The 15,727-nt window shown below is 45.9% G+C and overlaps 1 protein-coding gene across 5 annotated transcripts in view; it reads left to right on the top strand.

The window, feature by feature from the left end:
* Nucleotides 1-15,727, top strand: part of Tenm2 (teneurin transmembrane protein 2) — a 939,787-nt gene that overhangs the window by 767,043 nt on the left and 157,017 nt on the right. For all 5 annotated transcript variants that reach the window (XM_028756460.1, XM_028756459.1, XM_028756458.1 and 2 more), the window contains one exon: nucleotides 8,557-8,752. In XM_028756460.1, the coding sequence (XP_028612293.1) occupies nucleotides 8,557-8,752 (196 nt within the window). The remainder of the gene's footprint in view (nucleotides 1-8,556; nucleotides 8,753-15,727) is intronic.

Genomic DNA, 15,727 nt, shown 5'->3' with positions numbered 1-15,727 from the left:
ATGAGGCTTTTCTCTACGCTTTTTGTCTGACTTTCTGAGTTTTTCACTTTGAGTTTTGTTTCAGCCTGGATTTTTTTCCCAAGACTATGTTTCTTTATTAAATTCTATTTTCATAACTTAAATGATTTCATTCAACTATGTGTTTTTATATCTTCATTGGATATTTATTCTTATTTTCTTTGAGTTCTTTTAACACTGTTATAATTGCTGTTTTAAAATCATTGTCTGTTGTATCAACTAAGTTGTCTTTCTTAGGGAGCATTTCATTGGGAGTACTACTTTCTGGAGTAGACATGCTGCCTTATTTATGTTGTTTGCATTTTTACAGCGGAACTTAGGCATCTCCATTTAGGTGACTTCTTGCTCATTGGTATAGATATCTTGTCTAATCTTTGTTGAGTATTTCCATCTTTGTTTACTGTTTTCCCCAACTTTTCTGCTTGTGGACCAGTTAAATAGTGCTTAAAGTTCAGTCTTACAGCAACTCTATGTTGATATGTGATTGAGATATCAGAAATGGTCCCAGATCAACTAGAAACAGGTGCAAATCTTCTATGGGCTTAATATGGGTTCTTGCTGCCAGTCTTCATAAGCCTGTAGACAGATAGATTGTTCGGTTGTACAGGCAGTCAGTACTTGGATGGCAGGACCTAGGTCACGGTAGGAATAGGCAGTGCTCTGTAAAGGTGAGTCCTCATGTGGAGATAGGTGTGGTAGATGCTATGCCAGGGTCCCTAGCTGAGGTCAGATGCAGGATGCCACATGGTCTCTAGGTGGTGGAGTGGGTGAGTCTGCTTTGTTTCTTTAAATATACATCCAGACCCTATGTATACTCATCCTCCACTAGGCTACTATATATGTTCCATCACTAGATATAAGCTCCACCCTTCAGGAGCTCATATCCAAGAAGACAGAGATAAAGTCTAAATTGGTGACTAACAAGATTTTTCAGAGTAATGAGCTTCTGAAAAGAATGGAGACAAAGAAAGGTATTTTAGAGTGGGCGGTCAGAGGCATCCTTCCTGAAGTTGCAATGTGTAGGCAAAGACAGGATTGACAAGCAACAGCCAGCTGTGTGGGCAGGAGAAGGGCAGCAGCCATGTAGAGGAAGCAGCTGGTGCAAAAGCCATTAGGCTGGGATGCATTGGTGTGCATAGGAAGAGAGCAAACAGTGTGTCTAGAACACATGGAAGGGGGGGGGGGGAGCTGGGAAGAGTCTGGCTCTCAGAGAAGCTATAGTCCAGGTGTTAGCAACACCCAGAAACATCAACAGAGCTTCCCACCATCCTTTTTGCCTGCTCTGTCCAAGCACAGCTGAGTTCTTCCTTCAGGGGCATCTTGAAAGGACCCACAAACCAAGCCAGCTACCAGCTAAGTGGGCATCTAGAGCTAGATTCTTGGGAAACTTGAAGCAACTACCTATGATTGTCTTGTTTCCTGCAAGTCAAATTCAAGTCTTTTCCTGGGCCCGTGTGTGAGGTGCATTGTCTAGCACAAACAGCAGCCACTGGTCCATTAGCATGAAGCAGAGAGAGCTGACTTGGAACAGCATGGGCTTCTGAAATTTCAAACCCCACCCCCAGTGACACACCTCCTCCCGCCAGACCACACCTCCTAATCCTTCCCAAATCACCAACTGCGGACTGGGCATTCAAACGTATGAGAATACGGGAACAATTCTCATTCAAATCACTATGGATTTTGATCTGTCCTGGCACAAATACCAAGACTCAGGGGAAATTTTTCAAAAGAACAAAAGTGCAGGATGGAAAAAGTAAAAGAGATGGCTCGGTGGTAAAAAGAGATGGCTCAGTGGTCAAGAGCACGTACTGCTCTTCCAGAGGACCCGGGTTCGGTACCCAGCACCCATACGAGATCATTCATAGCTTCCTGTAACTCCCACTCCAGGGGAGCCCTCTTCTGACCTCCATGGGCACATGCACTCATCCATATACACATACCCTCCTCACACAGATATTTGCATACACACATAATTAAAAATAAGATAAATGTCATTTTAAAAAGCCAGGTGTAATTGCACCTGCCTTTACTCTCAGAAGTTGGGAGGCAGAGGCAAGCTGATCTTTGTGAGTTCAAAGCCTGCCTGGTCTACAGAGTGAGTTCCAGGACAGCCAGGGGTACACAGTGAAATGTAAAGTTTTTAAAAATCCATTTTTCCTCCCAGTCCCTGCTCTTAGAATGACAACTCTGAGACTAATGTATTAGTAAATGCCTTGGCCACAAGCTTTGGCTCATTCTCTGACTATCTCGTAACTGATTTAGCCCATTCAGGCTATACCTTCCACATGGTTAGCTACTTCTCCTTCAGTCCGAATCTGCTTCTTCTTTAGCATCTCTCTCAGGGTCTCCCCAGTACCTCTCTCGAATCTTTCATGTATCTCTCTGTGTCTCCTTTTATTCTCTCACAATTTCCCAGAATCCTCTTTCTTCCTGACAGTGTCCCACCTCCTATTTCCTGCCTCAGCTCATTGGCCATTGGCTTTTTTATTGACAGGTGAGGCTTATATAAAAGAGTCTCTCTATGGGACATCTTGTGTTGAGGGGGAGGGGGAGGGGAAAAGCAAGTGCTAAATAGAAATAAACTCATATTTTCAATGACAAGTGTTTTGCCATCATAAGAAGCTATGTAGTGATGAATCAAGAATTCCACCTCCCAGGTGAACCCTTCCCAGCACCTGGTGTTAAGGACCCCAGATAGGCCCTCTGTGTCTCAAATGGCTTGACACTTACCTGGTTCTGGAAAAGCAGCCCAATGTAGGAGCTCAGAAGCACCTCCTCATTGTGACTCAAGGGATGTCCTCCTTTCAACCGCTTGCCTTTCATTCAGTGACTCAGCTATATAAGACTGATTTGCTCCAATAGTCAGGTCAACTCAAGCAAGTCTTACCCCCTATCGGATTCAACAATGGCCCTTCCACCCTTCCTTCTTTGTGCAGCCCCATTGAAAACCAGTAGAAAGACGGTGCTGAGCCTAGATGGGAAATCAGATGGGCCCACTTTGTCACAGGCCTGGCTGGGAGCAGAGACAGATGTACAAGGCTTGAGTGGCTTTCTGTGCCAAGTTATTCCTGCTACTGAATGCAGCCAGACTGTGTGGTAATGGGGACTTGAAGCAGCCCCAGCTTACACATGCTGCGCCCACCCCTCCAACAATCCCACCACCTGCTGCATATGCCCTGTCATCTGAGGGAGACTCGGCCTCAGACGTAGGAGATCACAGATGCTGCCAGTGTGCCGCAAGGGGAACAGCAGAGTGGCAGGCTAGCTCTGGGAAATGTCATCATTTATTACTTTTCCCAGTCTGTGTCAACCCTAAGCAAGCAGACGTTCCAAGTGACAATAAAGTTATTTTCTCGTTTCCCGGGGTCCTGGACCCAGTAATAACATCTTCCTGAAGGGCAATGGGTCTGTCTTTAACCTTGCCCTCTTTGGCAGGTGTGTATTCTGGAGGCTTCCAGCAGCAACCTGGGGGTTGTACGCTCCCTCTGTGTGGATGGCCACTTTCCCTTCTGGGAAAATGACAGGCCCCCTTGCTCAGGCTCAGCCAGTGCGGGTGTCTCTTCTTTCCACCAGCTCCTCTGGAAACTCACTAAGTTATCTTAATTACCATTCCTCTTCACTCTCTGCCAAGAATTGGGGAGATTTATAATTGGATCAGTCAAATATTTACTGTGGTTTATTTCTTCGCTACTCCAGCTCTTGTAAAAGTTGCGTTTTCATGCCATTTTGGGGGCATGACTGATGGTTCACAGGCACAGCCCTCTCGTGGCATGTTAGCTGGGGTTATTTCTCCAAGGTCAGAGAACATGAGAGAGAGAGAGAGAGAGAGAGAGACAGAGAGACAGAGAGAGACAGAGACAGAGACAGAGAGACAGACAGAGACAGAGACAGAGAGACAGATACAGAGACAAAGACAGAGAGACAGAGACAAACAGAGACACAGAAAGACAGAGAGAAAGAGACAGAGAGGGAAGGAGGGAGAGAGAGAGAGAGAGAGAGAGAGAGAGAGAGAGAGCGAGCTTTGAGGAAGAGGGACAGTGTTTATCCAGGTTGTTAGACTGTTTCCCTCCTCCATATGCATGCTGCATTTGTCTGCACAAGCCACCTGTGTCTCTTCTGTTATGACTGGGTTACGTGCTTCTAATGCCCTTCAGGACAACTGCAGACCTATTAGAATGTGTCTCGCCATGACCTTTATAGCCAGCTAAACAGAGCGTGGTCCCCGCATGTCTCCATTTCCTAGGGGATTACTCCAAGTTCCTGGAACAGAGGAATCAGCTGGTCCTAGTCCTGAGACTCAGTTATCAACCCCCAGTGAAGATGGAACTCTAGCCAGACTTCTGAAAATGATGTTCTTATAATATCACCCCTCTGCCAAGTGCACTGGCAGATCACTGTCTGGAGAGACATCCTGGAGAACAGAGGCACCCTGAACCAGCATGCTTCCCTTACCTTGAAGCTCCTTGCTGGCTCCTGGTCCCTGCCCTTGGTGCCATAAGCTCACCTTGTGGTTTTGGCCCTCCCCTGGATCCCAGCAACACATAATGTCTGTGCTGTGTTCGCCTATGAGTAGAAGAGCCAGGTGTTTCACTGAAAGAGAACCAGGTGTGTCAACTGAGATGCTCCTTGGGCAAACTGGGAGAGACACTATAGACAACAGAGTTTCCGTTTCAGCAGTGGATAACTGTTCTCCTAACTGAGCCATCCTCTTTTGCCTGATGAGAAATGAGAACAAGGCTGGAATCTGCTGCCATCTTGGGGAGTATACATGGAAGGAAAAGAGGAGTGGAGTGAAGAAGTTCATGAAGCCATTTCAGAGGCCTGTTTCACCAGCAGTTATGGATAGAGAGTCCAGGATCTCCTCCAGGTGCTAATTGTCACAACCAGGCCACAGCTACCTTGGGCACTGCTGTCTTGGGTTATCCAGTGAGGAAACGAGAGAGAGTATGTAAGAGATGTCCAGGGTGCCTGATGTCAGCACTAGAAGGATTCTGTGGTTTGTGCTCCATTGAGCTAAATGGTCCTAAGCCCATTACTACAGTAAAGGGACTACAGAACCATAGTGATCTCTGCCACAGAGGCCACCAAGGTACAGTGTCAAAGAAGGAAGGGAAATGACACAACACAAGGTACAAAGTCCACACACACGGTCAGGCCAATGAACTGGGAAGCAGCTCTCATGTCTTGATGATGGCTATGAATTTTCAGATGTCTGGCCCACAGCCCACAGTTGCACCCATGTTCTGACTGGTCATACCAGGCTGCCTGCAGCTCTGCTCTTCTCTTCCATTTAAGGCAGCACTGTAGAGGAGGGAAGCAAAAATAATCACTAGAGACAAAATTTTACTTCATTCCCAGTTTGGTTCCCTCCATATCGTGCACTCACAAACTTGCTATTTTATTCATCAGATATTTAACAAACATATTGATCAGACTCTGCTGTAGGCAGATTTGATGGAGGAGAGGCTTTTAATAAAGACAGCTGGTGTCGTGACCATACAGTTAGAGAGCTCCCGGTTCCAGGCACCATGCATATTGGGTCAGTTCATTCTTAGAGCAGCATTTTGCTAATGGACACTGTTGCCGAGCCTGCTACCAAGACCAGAAGACAGAGGCATGGACCTTTGATAGCTTACACAAAGTCCCAGCAAGCAGGTTAGGGGCAGAGCTCAGAGGCTCTCCCAGGTAAGCAAACCCTGGAGTTCTCATGCTAACCACTCCAGCAGGCACTGAGTCCCTGTGTCTGCAGCTTACATCCTTCTGCGCAGACTAATGATGGGTGTAAGAAACAACTGTCTCATTTAGGGAATGATATGATAAGAGCTTAGGAAGTGATGCAGTACACAAAGGGATACAGATGTGAGCCATGTGGGCCACCATATCTCTTCTCGCCCTCCCATCCGTGCCTTGTTTGAAAACCCACAACTGGCAGATTTCCTCTTAAATGAAAACTGCACTCTAAACCTCAACAGGAGGACTCCAAGGAGCCAGCTGAAATAAATGTCCTTCCTCTACTCTGAAAAATGCCCTCTCCCCTAGTCATTTGATTGGCCGGACAGCAAGACCCGCCATAGACCTGAGCCATTTCTGTGTCCCTTGGCTGGGCAAGCAGTTCTGCACCAGATGACTAATGCCCAAATTAGTCATGAGCAATGACTTCACACGAGTAATCACCTTCCCCAAACTTTTCCTCATGGGGGTGATAACTTGGACCCCAAATGAAGACCATTCTTCTCACCTCACCACCAAGGAAGTTATAGCCATTGCTCTAGCTGACAGCAGTCTGTAGACACCAGTGTTCACGGTCAGACATTTACGAGGTTGCTAGGGAACAAATGCTTTGGTTACAAAGGTCTCTGGAAGCAGTGTCAGTTTGTCACATCCCTCCAAATCATTTATTTCCGCCCATAAGGACAACAGTGACCAGAGGAGTATAGGGCAGAGGAAAGCTCCACACAAACACTTATTTACTGAGATATGGACCATTTCTTCTTCCCAGTAATAGCCATCTCATTCCCCATATGAAAACCTAGAGCCGTGTACTGCTTCCCTGGGGTCCTTCTGATCTGCAAGTAGGTGGCCCTCAGTCATTATGTACTTTTTAAATTATAATTACCTCCCCACACTGCCCTAAGCATTAGCTTGTCCCTGTAACTGTATTTCTGGACTTCAGGTGCCACCACCCCTGAGAATAAAAATAGAATCAACGTCACACAAAAGCAAATGTGGAGTCACAATTCAAACCTGGGTTTGTCTAATGGCAGAGCCATTGTGCTTAAGACTACTGAGTCTTTTGTTTGCCGTGATCATGTATCCAACAGGGAAAACCGGACAATTCTTAAGGAGGGAAATGTCAAGTTAGGCAATTCCTGGAGCTTCTGGCTATGAAGTTGTGAGAGGGGTTATGGTTGATTTCTGCAATGTCTGAAACTCTTTTCACAGAGGAGAAAGAGTAAAGAGTGCTTAATCCTGCAGAGGTGGGTTGGGTTTTTTTGTTTGTTTTGTTTTTTATCTGCCAAAGCTGTGCACTCAGGGTCTTCTCCAGGAGTCAGAGTACAGGGGGCTGTTCTGTGCAGTGGCTTTGAGTTTGTGAGATTAGTCCATTTCTACTGGGGGTTCATCGATTTTCTTGTCAACAGGAAGAAACATTGGATTCCTCTTTGCCTTCCCGTGCATCTTCCCTCTCCAGCCCATGGGCAACTCCTGGCTTCTCTCCCTTAAAATGTCCCTCTGGTGCCTGCTCCTAACCAACCTTTTCACTTAACACATGGCTGTCTGTAATCTCTACTTTCTAACTGGTTTTCCTACTTTACTTTCATTCCTTATAGAATATCTCATATCCCACCTCCAAAAACTAATCCCTCAAAACTTCGCTTGATCACATCCGTCCCTGCTCAAAGAGCTTTCAGTGGCCCCCATTTCCCTGCCGTATGATGTTACTTGGTACTTAGAGCAAGTCTGTCTTGGGTAACACTGTATGCTCCCATTCCCTCATCCCTGTAAGCCTTAGCTGTCTGACTTGTAGTACACTCATCCCAAGCAACTTAGAACCTGGTTTCCATGCAACAGAGATTGATGCTTAAATGTGGATTTATTTACAGCTAGGCAGTAAATAAGCTAGCTAGTAGTTTACCTAACTACTTAGGACACTGAGGCATAAGCATGATAGCAAAACAGAATTTTGTCCAAACTTTGCTTTGCCACTTAGGACTTTTAAAAAAAATGCTTGGATTTTTATGAACTTTGCTCTCCTCCTATATTTGTAAAATATGAACATAGCTCTCCCTGTAAAGTACTTATCTAGCATGGGAAAGACTCTGGGTCCTGGATCCAACAACAAAAACAACAACAATACGCACATACACACACACACACACATACACACACACACACACACACACAAGAAAGAGAGAGAGAAAGAGAGAGGGAGAGAGAGAGTTAAAAGGGGAAATCCTTACAATTAAAGTATTTAATTTAAAGCATTTGCTTTATTTCATAACTACAGGTGAAAGCTTGTGACCAATAGTAACAGGATTAATAATGCAGAGGAGGGGTATAGCTCAGAGGGAGAACACGTGTCTAGCATCCACATGACCCTCAGTTTAGTTCCCAGCATTACAAAGCACACATAAAAATGAAGTCTGGAGGATTGGTAAGCACCAATAAACCTAACTACTTAGGACACTGAGGCAGAAGGATCACAAGTTCAAAGACAGCCTAAAAAGCTTATCAAGGTTCTATCTCCAAATATAAACAGAAGAAGAATGGAATTATAGCTCAGTAGCAGAGCCCTTGCCTGGCATCTGTAAGTCCCTGGATCCAAACCCAGTACCATGAAATAAATCCATAGTAATCATTATAGGGCGTGATGAATTGTAGGTGATACTGTTGCCGCAACATACGTGGCTTATTTCATTTTACCAGCGCATAGTAAAAAGTACTTCTCCATCAGCTGGTGGGTAGGAGGGCAGTGCTGCCTGAGGGAACTGATCAAAGATTGGCTTTACACGTTATCCTCTCTCTCTTGCTCCCCAGTATGACTTCATGGAGCGCCTGGACGGAAAGGAGAAGTGGAGTGTGGTCGAGTCACCGAGGGAACGCCGGAGCATCCAGACCCTGGTTCAGAACGAGGCTGTGTTCGTGCAGTACTTGGATGTGGGCCTGTGGCACCTGGCCTTCTACAATGACGGCAAGGACAAAGAGATGGTCTCCTTCAACACGGTCGTCTTAGGTAGGTTTGGGGTCCCCGGAGGAAGCTCTGTAAAGGGCGGGGTAGAAACCAAGTGGGCTCTCAGTGGAAGATTCTGCAATCCTGACGCCTACTGTGTCTTACCTGGTCTCTGCCGTTCCACCCACTTGGCTCTGACTGCACGGGAATTCCATGTAAACCTGCAAGAGTCACTACTGGGGCTGAGGATGCTCACATGTGTCCGAGTCAGACAGCTGGGGCTAAGGACTGTTCTTCCAAACTGAGTATAATGGTTGCTTTTCTATTGCTGTTACAAAACACCATGACAAAGGCAACTTATAGGAAGAAGGGTTTACTTGGGGCTTACTGTTCCACAGGGATAAGAGTCCTTCACCATCACAACAGGGAAGTGTGGCAGCCGGTAAGCATGGCAACTGGAGCCAGAGGCTGAGAGCCGAGGACTCCTGTCTGCAATAGCAAGCAGGAAGCAGAGAGAGTAAACTCAAAATGGCACAAATCTTTGGAAACCTCAAAGCCCATCCCCAGTGAGGTACTTCCTCAGCAAGACCATACCTCAGAAGCCTACTCCCTATAGCCACCAACCAGGGACCAAGTATTCAGATGCCTGGATTATGGGGGCATCTCACTCAAATCTCCACATTGAGCACATTGCTGGGCTTATAAATGCCTCCCTTTTCCTCTCATAAAACAGAAGCAATCCCAGTATCACCTCCCAGGCTCCTATTAGGAATAAAGAAGGCTTTTTTTATTTCTAAGTGAATAGCAGAGCCAAGCAACACTGGCCATTCATATCAGCTCTAGCCTCTTAAAAACTGAGAATATGTCAAAAAAAAAAAAAAGGTTTTTTCCTTTAACTTAAAATACATCAGGGAGAAGACACCGACATTTTTAGATGTCATATATTTATTCCCAAGTAGGCAAACCTCAAAATGCTCTAATTCAACGCCTGTCACTTCGGACGAATTTTAGGCCCGCTTTTCATTAGATATAAAGACAAAAGCTAAGGTTTAATCCAAAATTGCCTCTGCGGCGTGCGGATAAACCCCCGAAAGGGTGATTGTTTGTAAAGAATCATGTTTTCTAGAAAACCCTCAGAACGTTAACATTGCACGAAGCCACAGTCACCATGGATGAGGTTCTGAGTATCTCCCACTGATGATAACTGATCCCCAGTGAAGCTCCAGGAGCCAGCCAGTGGCCATGCCTTTCCACCGAGGAATGAACTGAGCTGTGTGGTGCTAACTGAGACCTCGGGGTCCAGAGATACAGGGATGGCCTTACCTTCTGGGCCTCATGCATCTCTTCACAGGCATCTCTCCACAGGCGTCTCTCCACAGCACCACATCACCCCAGCCACTTTTAACTGTGGATGCAGGTTTTACCTCCAGAGGTCTGGAGTTAGTAAATTCAAGAAAAAAAGGACCTAGGAGAGCAGGGTTACCTTCCAGATTCTCCTTCCCATACTGTAGCTGAGTGAGTTCCCTGGGCCTCAACCGCCTACTAGGGGAAATGAGAGGACCACATTCCAAAGGCTAATGTGAGGATCATCCTGAATGAGCCACATCTGGCCTGCAGCTAGGAGTCCTGAATGAGAGAGAGAGAGCCTGTGACTTTAGAAAGCATCTTGAAACACTGTTTACTTACTTACTACATTGTAGAACTTCTCTTTGCCCCCTTCTCCCCCACCGAGCTTTTTCAAGGAAAAGCTGTTCTTGAAAAGTCCATGTGATCCACCTGAATATCAGGCTACACTGACCACAACTGTATTGTATTAAAAAGAAAAAATCACAAAGTTTGGATAGTGACCACAGGTGTAAGGTTGATCCTTATTCCTCTTCTAAGGAAAAAAATGAGCCCTCCCAAGGCTAACCAAATGTTCAAGAGAAGGAATTGGCACACTGTAGCCCAGGGGTCGAATCTGGCCCACTGCCTGTTTTTATAAATAAAGTTTTATTGGCACAAGGCCACATTCATCTGTTTGCATGTTGTGTGTGGCAGCTTTCCCACTGTTACAGCAGAGCTGAGTGTTGCAACAGGGACCATATGGCCCACGGAGCCTAAATAGTTACTATCTGTCCCTTCACAGGGAAAGTTTGCCAACCTATGCTCCAAAGCCATGTCATAACTTCGTCTACTGAAAGTCATAGAGGAAGTTCCCAGCAGATGGGAACTCTCTAGGGTGATGTTAGGTCCCAACAGGGGAGAGAAGTAGAACAGCAGAGACTAACTCCCCAGTGGGAGGAACAAGAAACAGATCTGGGACTAGCATAAGAACGGGATGGGAAACGACTCCCTTTTCACCCGCTCATATTTCAGTTCTGAAGGTACCTGACAGAGCAGGCAGTGCACAGCAGCTGGCTTGGTTGGGAGGATTAGAGAGACGCTCAGTACCATAGTGACACAAAGTGCTGGAAGAAACAGTGGGCATGAGGAGGGCATGCCCAGGAATTCAAAGACCATTTTTTTTGTTATTATTGTTGAACAAGGAGGGATGTTCTAGATGCTCCGTGTACCATTGGCATCCTTCAGTTCACCCAACCCAAAGACTAACCACAGTGCTAGGAAAGGCCACAGTCTCTCTGTCCTTTGGAATTGGAGGATGCCAAGGCTAAAAGGATGGGAAAGGACCCACCCAAGGTCACATGACCAATGATGTGAAGTCAGAACGCAGACTTTACACAGCTGTGATATCTTAATCATGAATTTCTTTGGGTAGCAGCCAAACGTATCTCAATCCCCTGAGTCAGCAGCTTTCTGGGGGCCCAGTTACCTTGTAATAGCATCTGCCCCCATTTCCTGTGGACAGGTAGTGTGAAGATTACCCCCACCCCCAGCCATTATCCTCCCTTCCCGTCAAAGCTGGAAATAGCAATTCTCCCCAGAGGACCCCTCTCATCAATGCTGGATAGCTCAGAGAGAGAGTCAACAGTGATCAGCCTAATAGTTGGGCAGACATCTTGATGGAGCAATGATAGCAATTGGTCTGAAATGTGGGAAAAGAACAGTGTTTTATTTGGTCCGGAAGTTCTTTCCCACACACCTATCATCAGAACACCCTCCACGGAGAGCAGCCAGGAGGACGAAAACCCCCACAATGGGAAATAGAAGGGAACTGTTAGGCGGGTGTCAGGCGATCTCACTAAATATACCCATGACTCAGGACTCTCCCGTCTCCTCCTGAGATGCAGCCTGCCTTACAGGAATGAGCATCCTCCCAGGAACCACAGAAGGGTGTTCTATTAACTCAGTGTCAACCTCCACTGAGCACCCCAGTTCCAGGAGTCGGGAAGAGGTTGTTGGTAGAATACCTGTCTGGCACGTGCAAGGCTCTGGTTTCAAATCACACTGCTGCAAACAACAATAAGAACCCTCCTTGAATTCCCCGGCATGCTCTCACCTCTACTGTTTCTCCCACAGAAAAGCTTAAACCATGTTGATTCAAATATAGCAATCATGGATACTTGGGAAAGAGGCCGAAAAGGGCAGTCCTTTTGTAATTTAGCATCTCCGTATGGGGTTTGTCCCCCTCAGAAACAATAAGAAATGCTTCGTATGTAAGATTTCAGTCAAAGTAATGGAAATGTTCAGTAAGCCTTCATTACAGTTTTTGCTCACTCATGATTCTCTAACTTTTTAAGCATATGCGCATGCACACATCAGCACATTTCTGTGACTTCTCATCAAATGCCTACTATGTGCCAGACACTGAAAACTCCAGATCTATGAGCATCTGGGCTCATCCTGAAATCAGAAATGAGGTACTTGAAAAAAAAATTAAAGCTAGACCACCACAATGAAATGAGAGAAATAACAGAATGAAAAAGACACGAAGCTCACACTGACAAAAAGGGAGGGAAGAAGCCACCTGGATACTGAGTGACTGAGTGACATCTAAGCTGAGACATAAGGATAAATGTCCCCAGCTGGGTCTTGAGACAAGTGGAGAGCATGCAGAGACCTCTGTCCCCTTATACAGAACCATGGTGACAAGGAGCTTCCTAGCCCCTTGCTGTTTTAGGCCTGAAGATATAAAGTCAGGGACTGGGAACTGGGAACAACGGCCCCAGCGTGTTCCAGTTCTACCAAGACACCCAGCCACCATGCATGATCAGTGAGAAGCAGTCCCTATCTCAAGGTGGGGAGCAACTTCCAAAACTACAAGCTAAGTGTCGGCATTCCTCTGTTTAGAATGTTCACACATTTACAGTAGCCCCAAGATTAGATCTGACTTCACTGGTGGACTGTGGGATCCCAGATAATCTGTCCCCGCCTCTTCCTATATTTCTCCAAACTCATGTCACTCTGCTTTTGGCTCACCATCACCCGTCACCCTGGATTCACTTCACTTCTTCCTCACCTCAGAGCCTTTGCATAAGCTGTTCCTCCTACCCAGAACTCTCTTCCACCAGTTCCTCATCTGCCCGTCACAATGCATCCTTCTTTGGTATCATATGAAAGAGGGAGGCCCATTTCACCCATCCCCTTTAAGGGGTTTCCTTCTGTTACCTGCTGCGTACCCTACTCTATGCAAAGAACTTACTATAATTTTTACTTACTTGTTTGATGGTGGGAGGCAGGGTTTCTTATATTCTCTGTGACAGTGGAAAGTATTATGAGGGTAGAGACTGTTTTATTTGACAAGGGCACTTCAGTTCCTTGTACATAATAGGTGTTCAGTTAATGCACTGTGCCCTATGCTGAGACTGACAGATCTAAGATCTTACCCTAAGTATGAGCTAACACATTAGTGTGTCACTGTTTTCCTGGGTGTCATCAAAAGGCATTAGGCTGCAGGGTGGGTTTGTGATATGTGTCAGCAAGTAGAGCACTTGCCATGCAAGCATGGGGACATGAGTTCAATTCTTAACATCCACATAAATCTCCATAGTCTAAGTGCTAAGGAAACAGAGTCGAGAGGATTCCTGTAGTTTGCTGGCTAGCCAGTCTAGCAATATCAGCAAGCTCACAATTCAGTGAGAGAAAAATATAAGGGTTTTTACAATAGAGAAAGACACTCAACACTAACTTGCAGCCCCCACATGCGCATACATGTTCATGTATGCAACACACACACATACACACACACACATGTACGCAGACTCCAGGATCACAGGCAATTGATTTCTATAGCCATCACAGTGCAGATTCCAAGTTCCAGTGTCCACAGGGCATCAGGAGAGGACCTGGTGATCCTATATATACAAAGTGTTGTCTTGCATGAAAGAAACCCTATGCTTACCGAGGCTGGATCTTAGCATGGGTAGTAACTTCGCTTATCCAGAGAAAGACAGTTGTCTCTATTAATTCTCGTGATCCTGTCCTTTACTCTCAAGAAATAGTTCCTTTGTCTGCCTAGGCCATACATAGCCCTGAAAAGATGCTCTGGAATATTATAGAATACGGCAACAGTATAGGCCTCTGTTCCCAAGACATATAGAACCAGGAGCAAACCCAGACAGAACAGTCCTCCAACCCTACCTGAAATTTCTGACTTTTGTATCTGCAGAAGCACACAATGTCCTTTAAATAAATGATGAGCTCATAACACACATAAGTACCTTTGCATGCTTCCCAGCCCTTTAAAGAGCTCACCCAAAGGAGCCGTAGCTAGACTGTAAACAGCCAGACATGGAGAAAACCAGCTCGATAGTCTCTTATGTAGCTTTGGGAAAAAAAAGGAAGCAAATCCACTTACTGAGTTTCCTCAGAGAACCAGAAACCAAGAACAGCTTGGTTCCGGAAGAACAGGGCTAAGAGGTGACCACGTGCTGCAGAAAGAAAGATGGCCACCACGCATAATGTGAGTGCTCGACAGGAGAGGAATGTGTGAGAAACTCAGCTGCAGAAACACTTCCTGACATCAGTTGTGTGACTCCTAAATGGTACCCATCGCCAACTCATTTACCTTGATTCCTGGGGTTGGATCGTGTCATATGATGACCCTACCAGCTTGTATGTTTTCTTTTTATCATCTTAGATATTTGGAATCTGTAAATGGGTCTTGTTTTCATTTGAAACAAAAATGAGCTATTTTGAAAGAACACACCCATTTCTGTGTCCGTCTGAATCAATGTGAAAAGGTTCCCAAATGATCCCTTGAGAGACGTAATGAGAGTAGGAGGACAAGGTAGACTGAGGGAGACGCTTCTGTACAGGGCAGAGCAGGTGCAGACTACGCGATGTTCATGGAAAATAAGGACCAAAAAAAAAAAAAAAAACCTTTAAAAGACCATTGTAGGGGGCCATTGTAGAAAAGGCTCAGAGGTCAAGAACACTGGCTATACTTCTGAAGGACCTGGGCTCAATGCCCAGCACCCACAAGGAAACTCACAAACATCTACTACCCCAGTCCCCCAGGCACGTCAGTCCTGGGATTGACTCCTTCTTCTGGCCTCCAGGGGCACTGCACACCCATAACACACAGACACACATGCAGACAAGATACCCATACACGGAAAAGGTTGGAAAAAAACCTGCGTGAAACCCAAAACCTGCTTCTTACAGACTCCTAAAACATGGGTAGGTGAATGTCAGACTTAAGTATAGCCACACATCACTGAAGATAGGGATACACTCAAGAAGTGTTTTGTTTCGCCCTGCCATGTACACAAGCTGAAAACGCTGAGGGAGCACTGGGCCATGCAGCCACACTCCTATATGTTATCCAGCACCGAGCAAACATTTCATGCAGCATATTATTACATTTGGACTTTTCTTATATTTTAATTCCTAAGGATGAAGAACATTTTTCATTACAAGCCTGAGATAGGAACACCTGCCTGACCCTCTATACCTTAGGCTACACTTTTTTTTTTGGGGGGGGGGTTGGTTTTTTGAGACAGGGTTTCTCTGTGTAACCCTGGCTGTCCTGGGACTCACTCTGTAGACCAGACCGGTCTCTAACTCACAAATCCGCCTGCCTCTGCCTCCCAAGTGCTGGGATTAAAGGCGTGTGCCACCACTGCCTGCCTAGGCTAGACTCTTAGATCCCATATT

Source organism: Grammomys surdaster, unplaced genomic scaffold (assembly GCF_004785775.1).
Source record: "Grammomys surdaster isolate TR1022 unplaced genomic scaffold, NIH_TR_1.0 126121, whole genome shotgun sequence".
Classification (NCBI taxonomy): Eukaryota; Metazoa; Chordata; class Mammalia; order Rodentia; family Muridae; genus Grammomys; species Grammomys surdaster.
The sequence above is the reverse complement of the archived record's forward strand: the minus strand, read 5'-3'. Positions and strand labels throughout refer to the sequence as shown.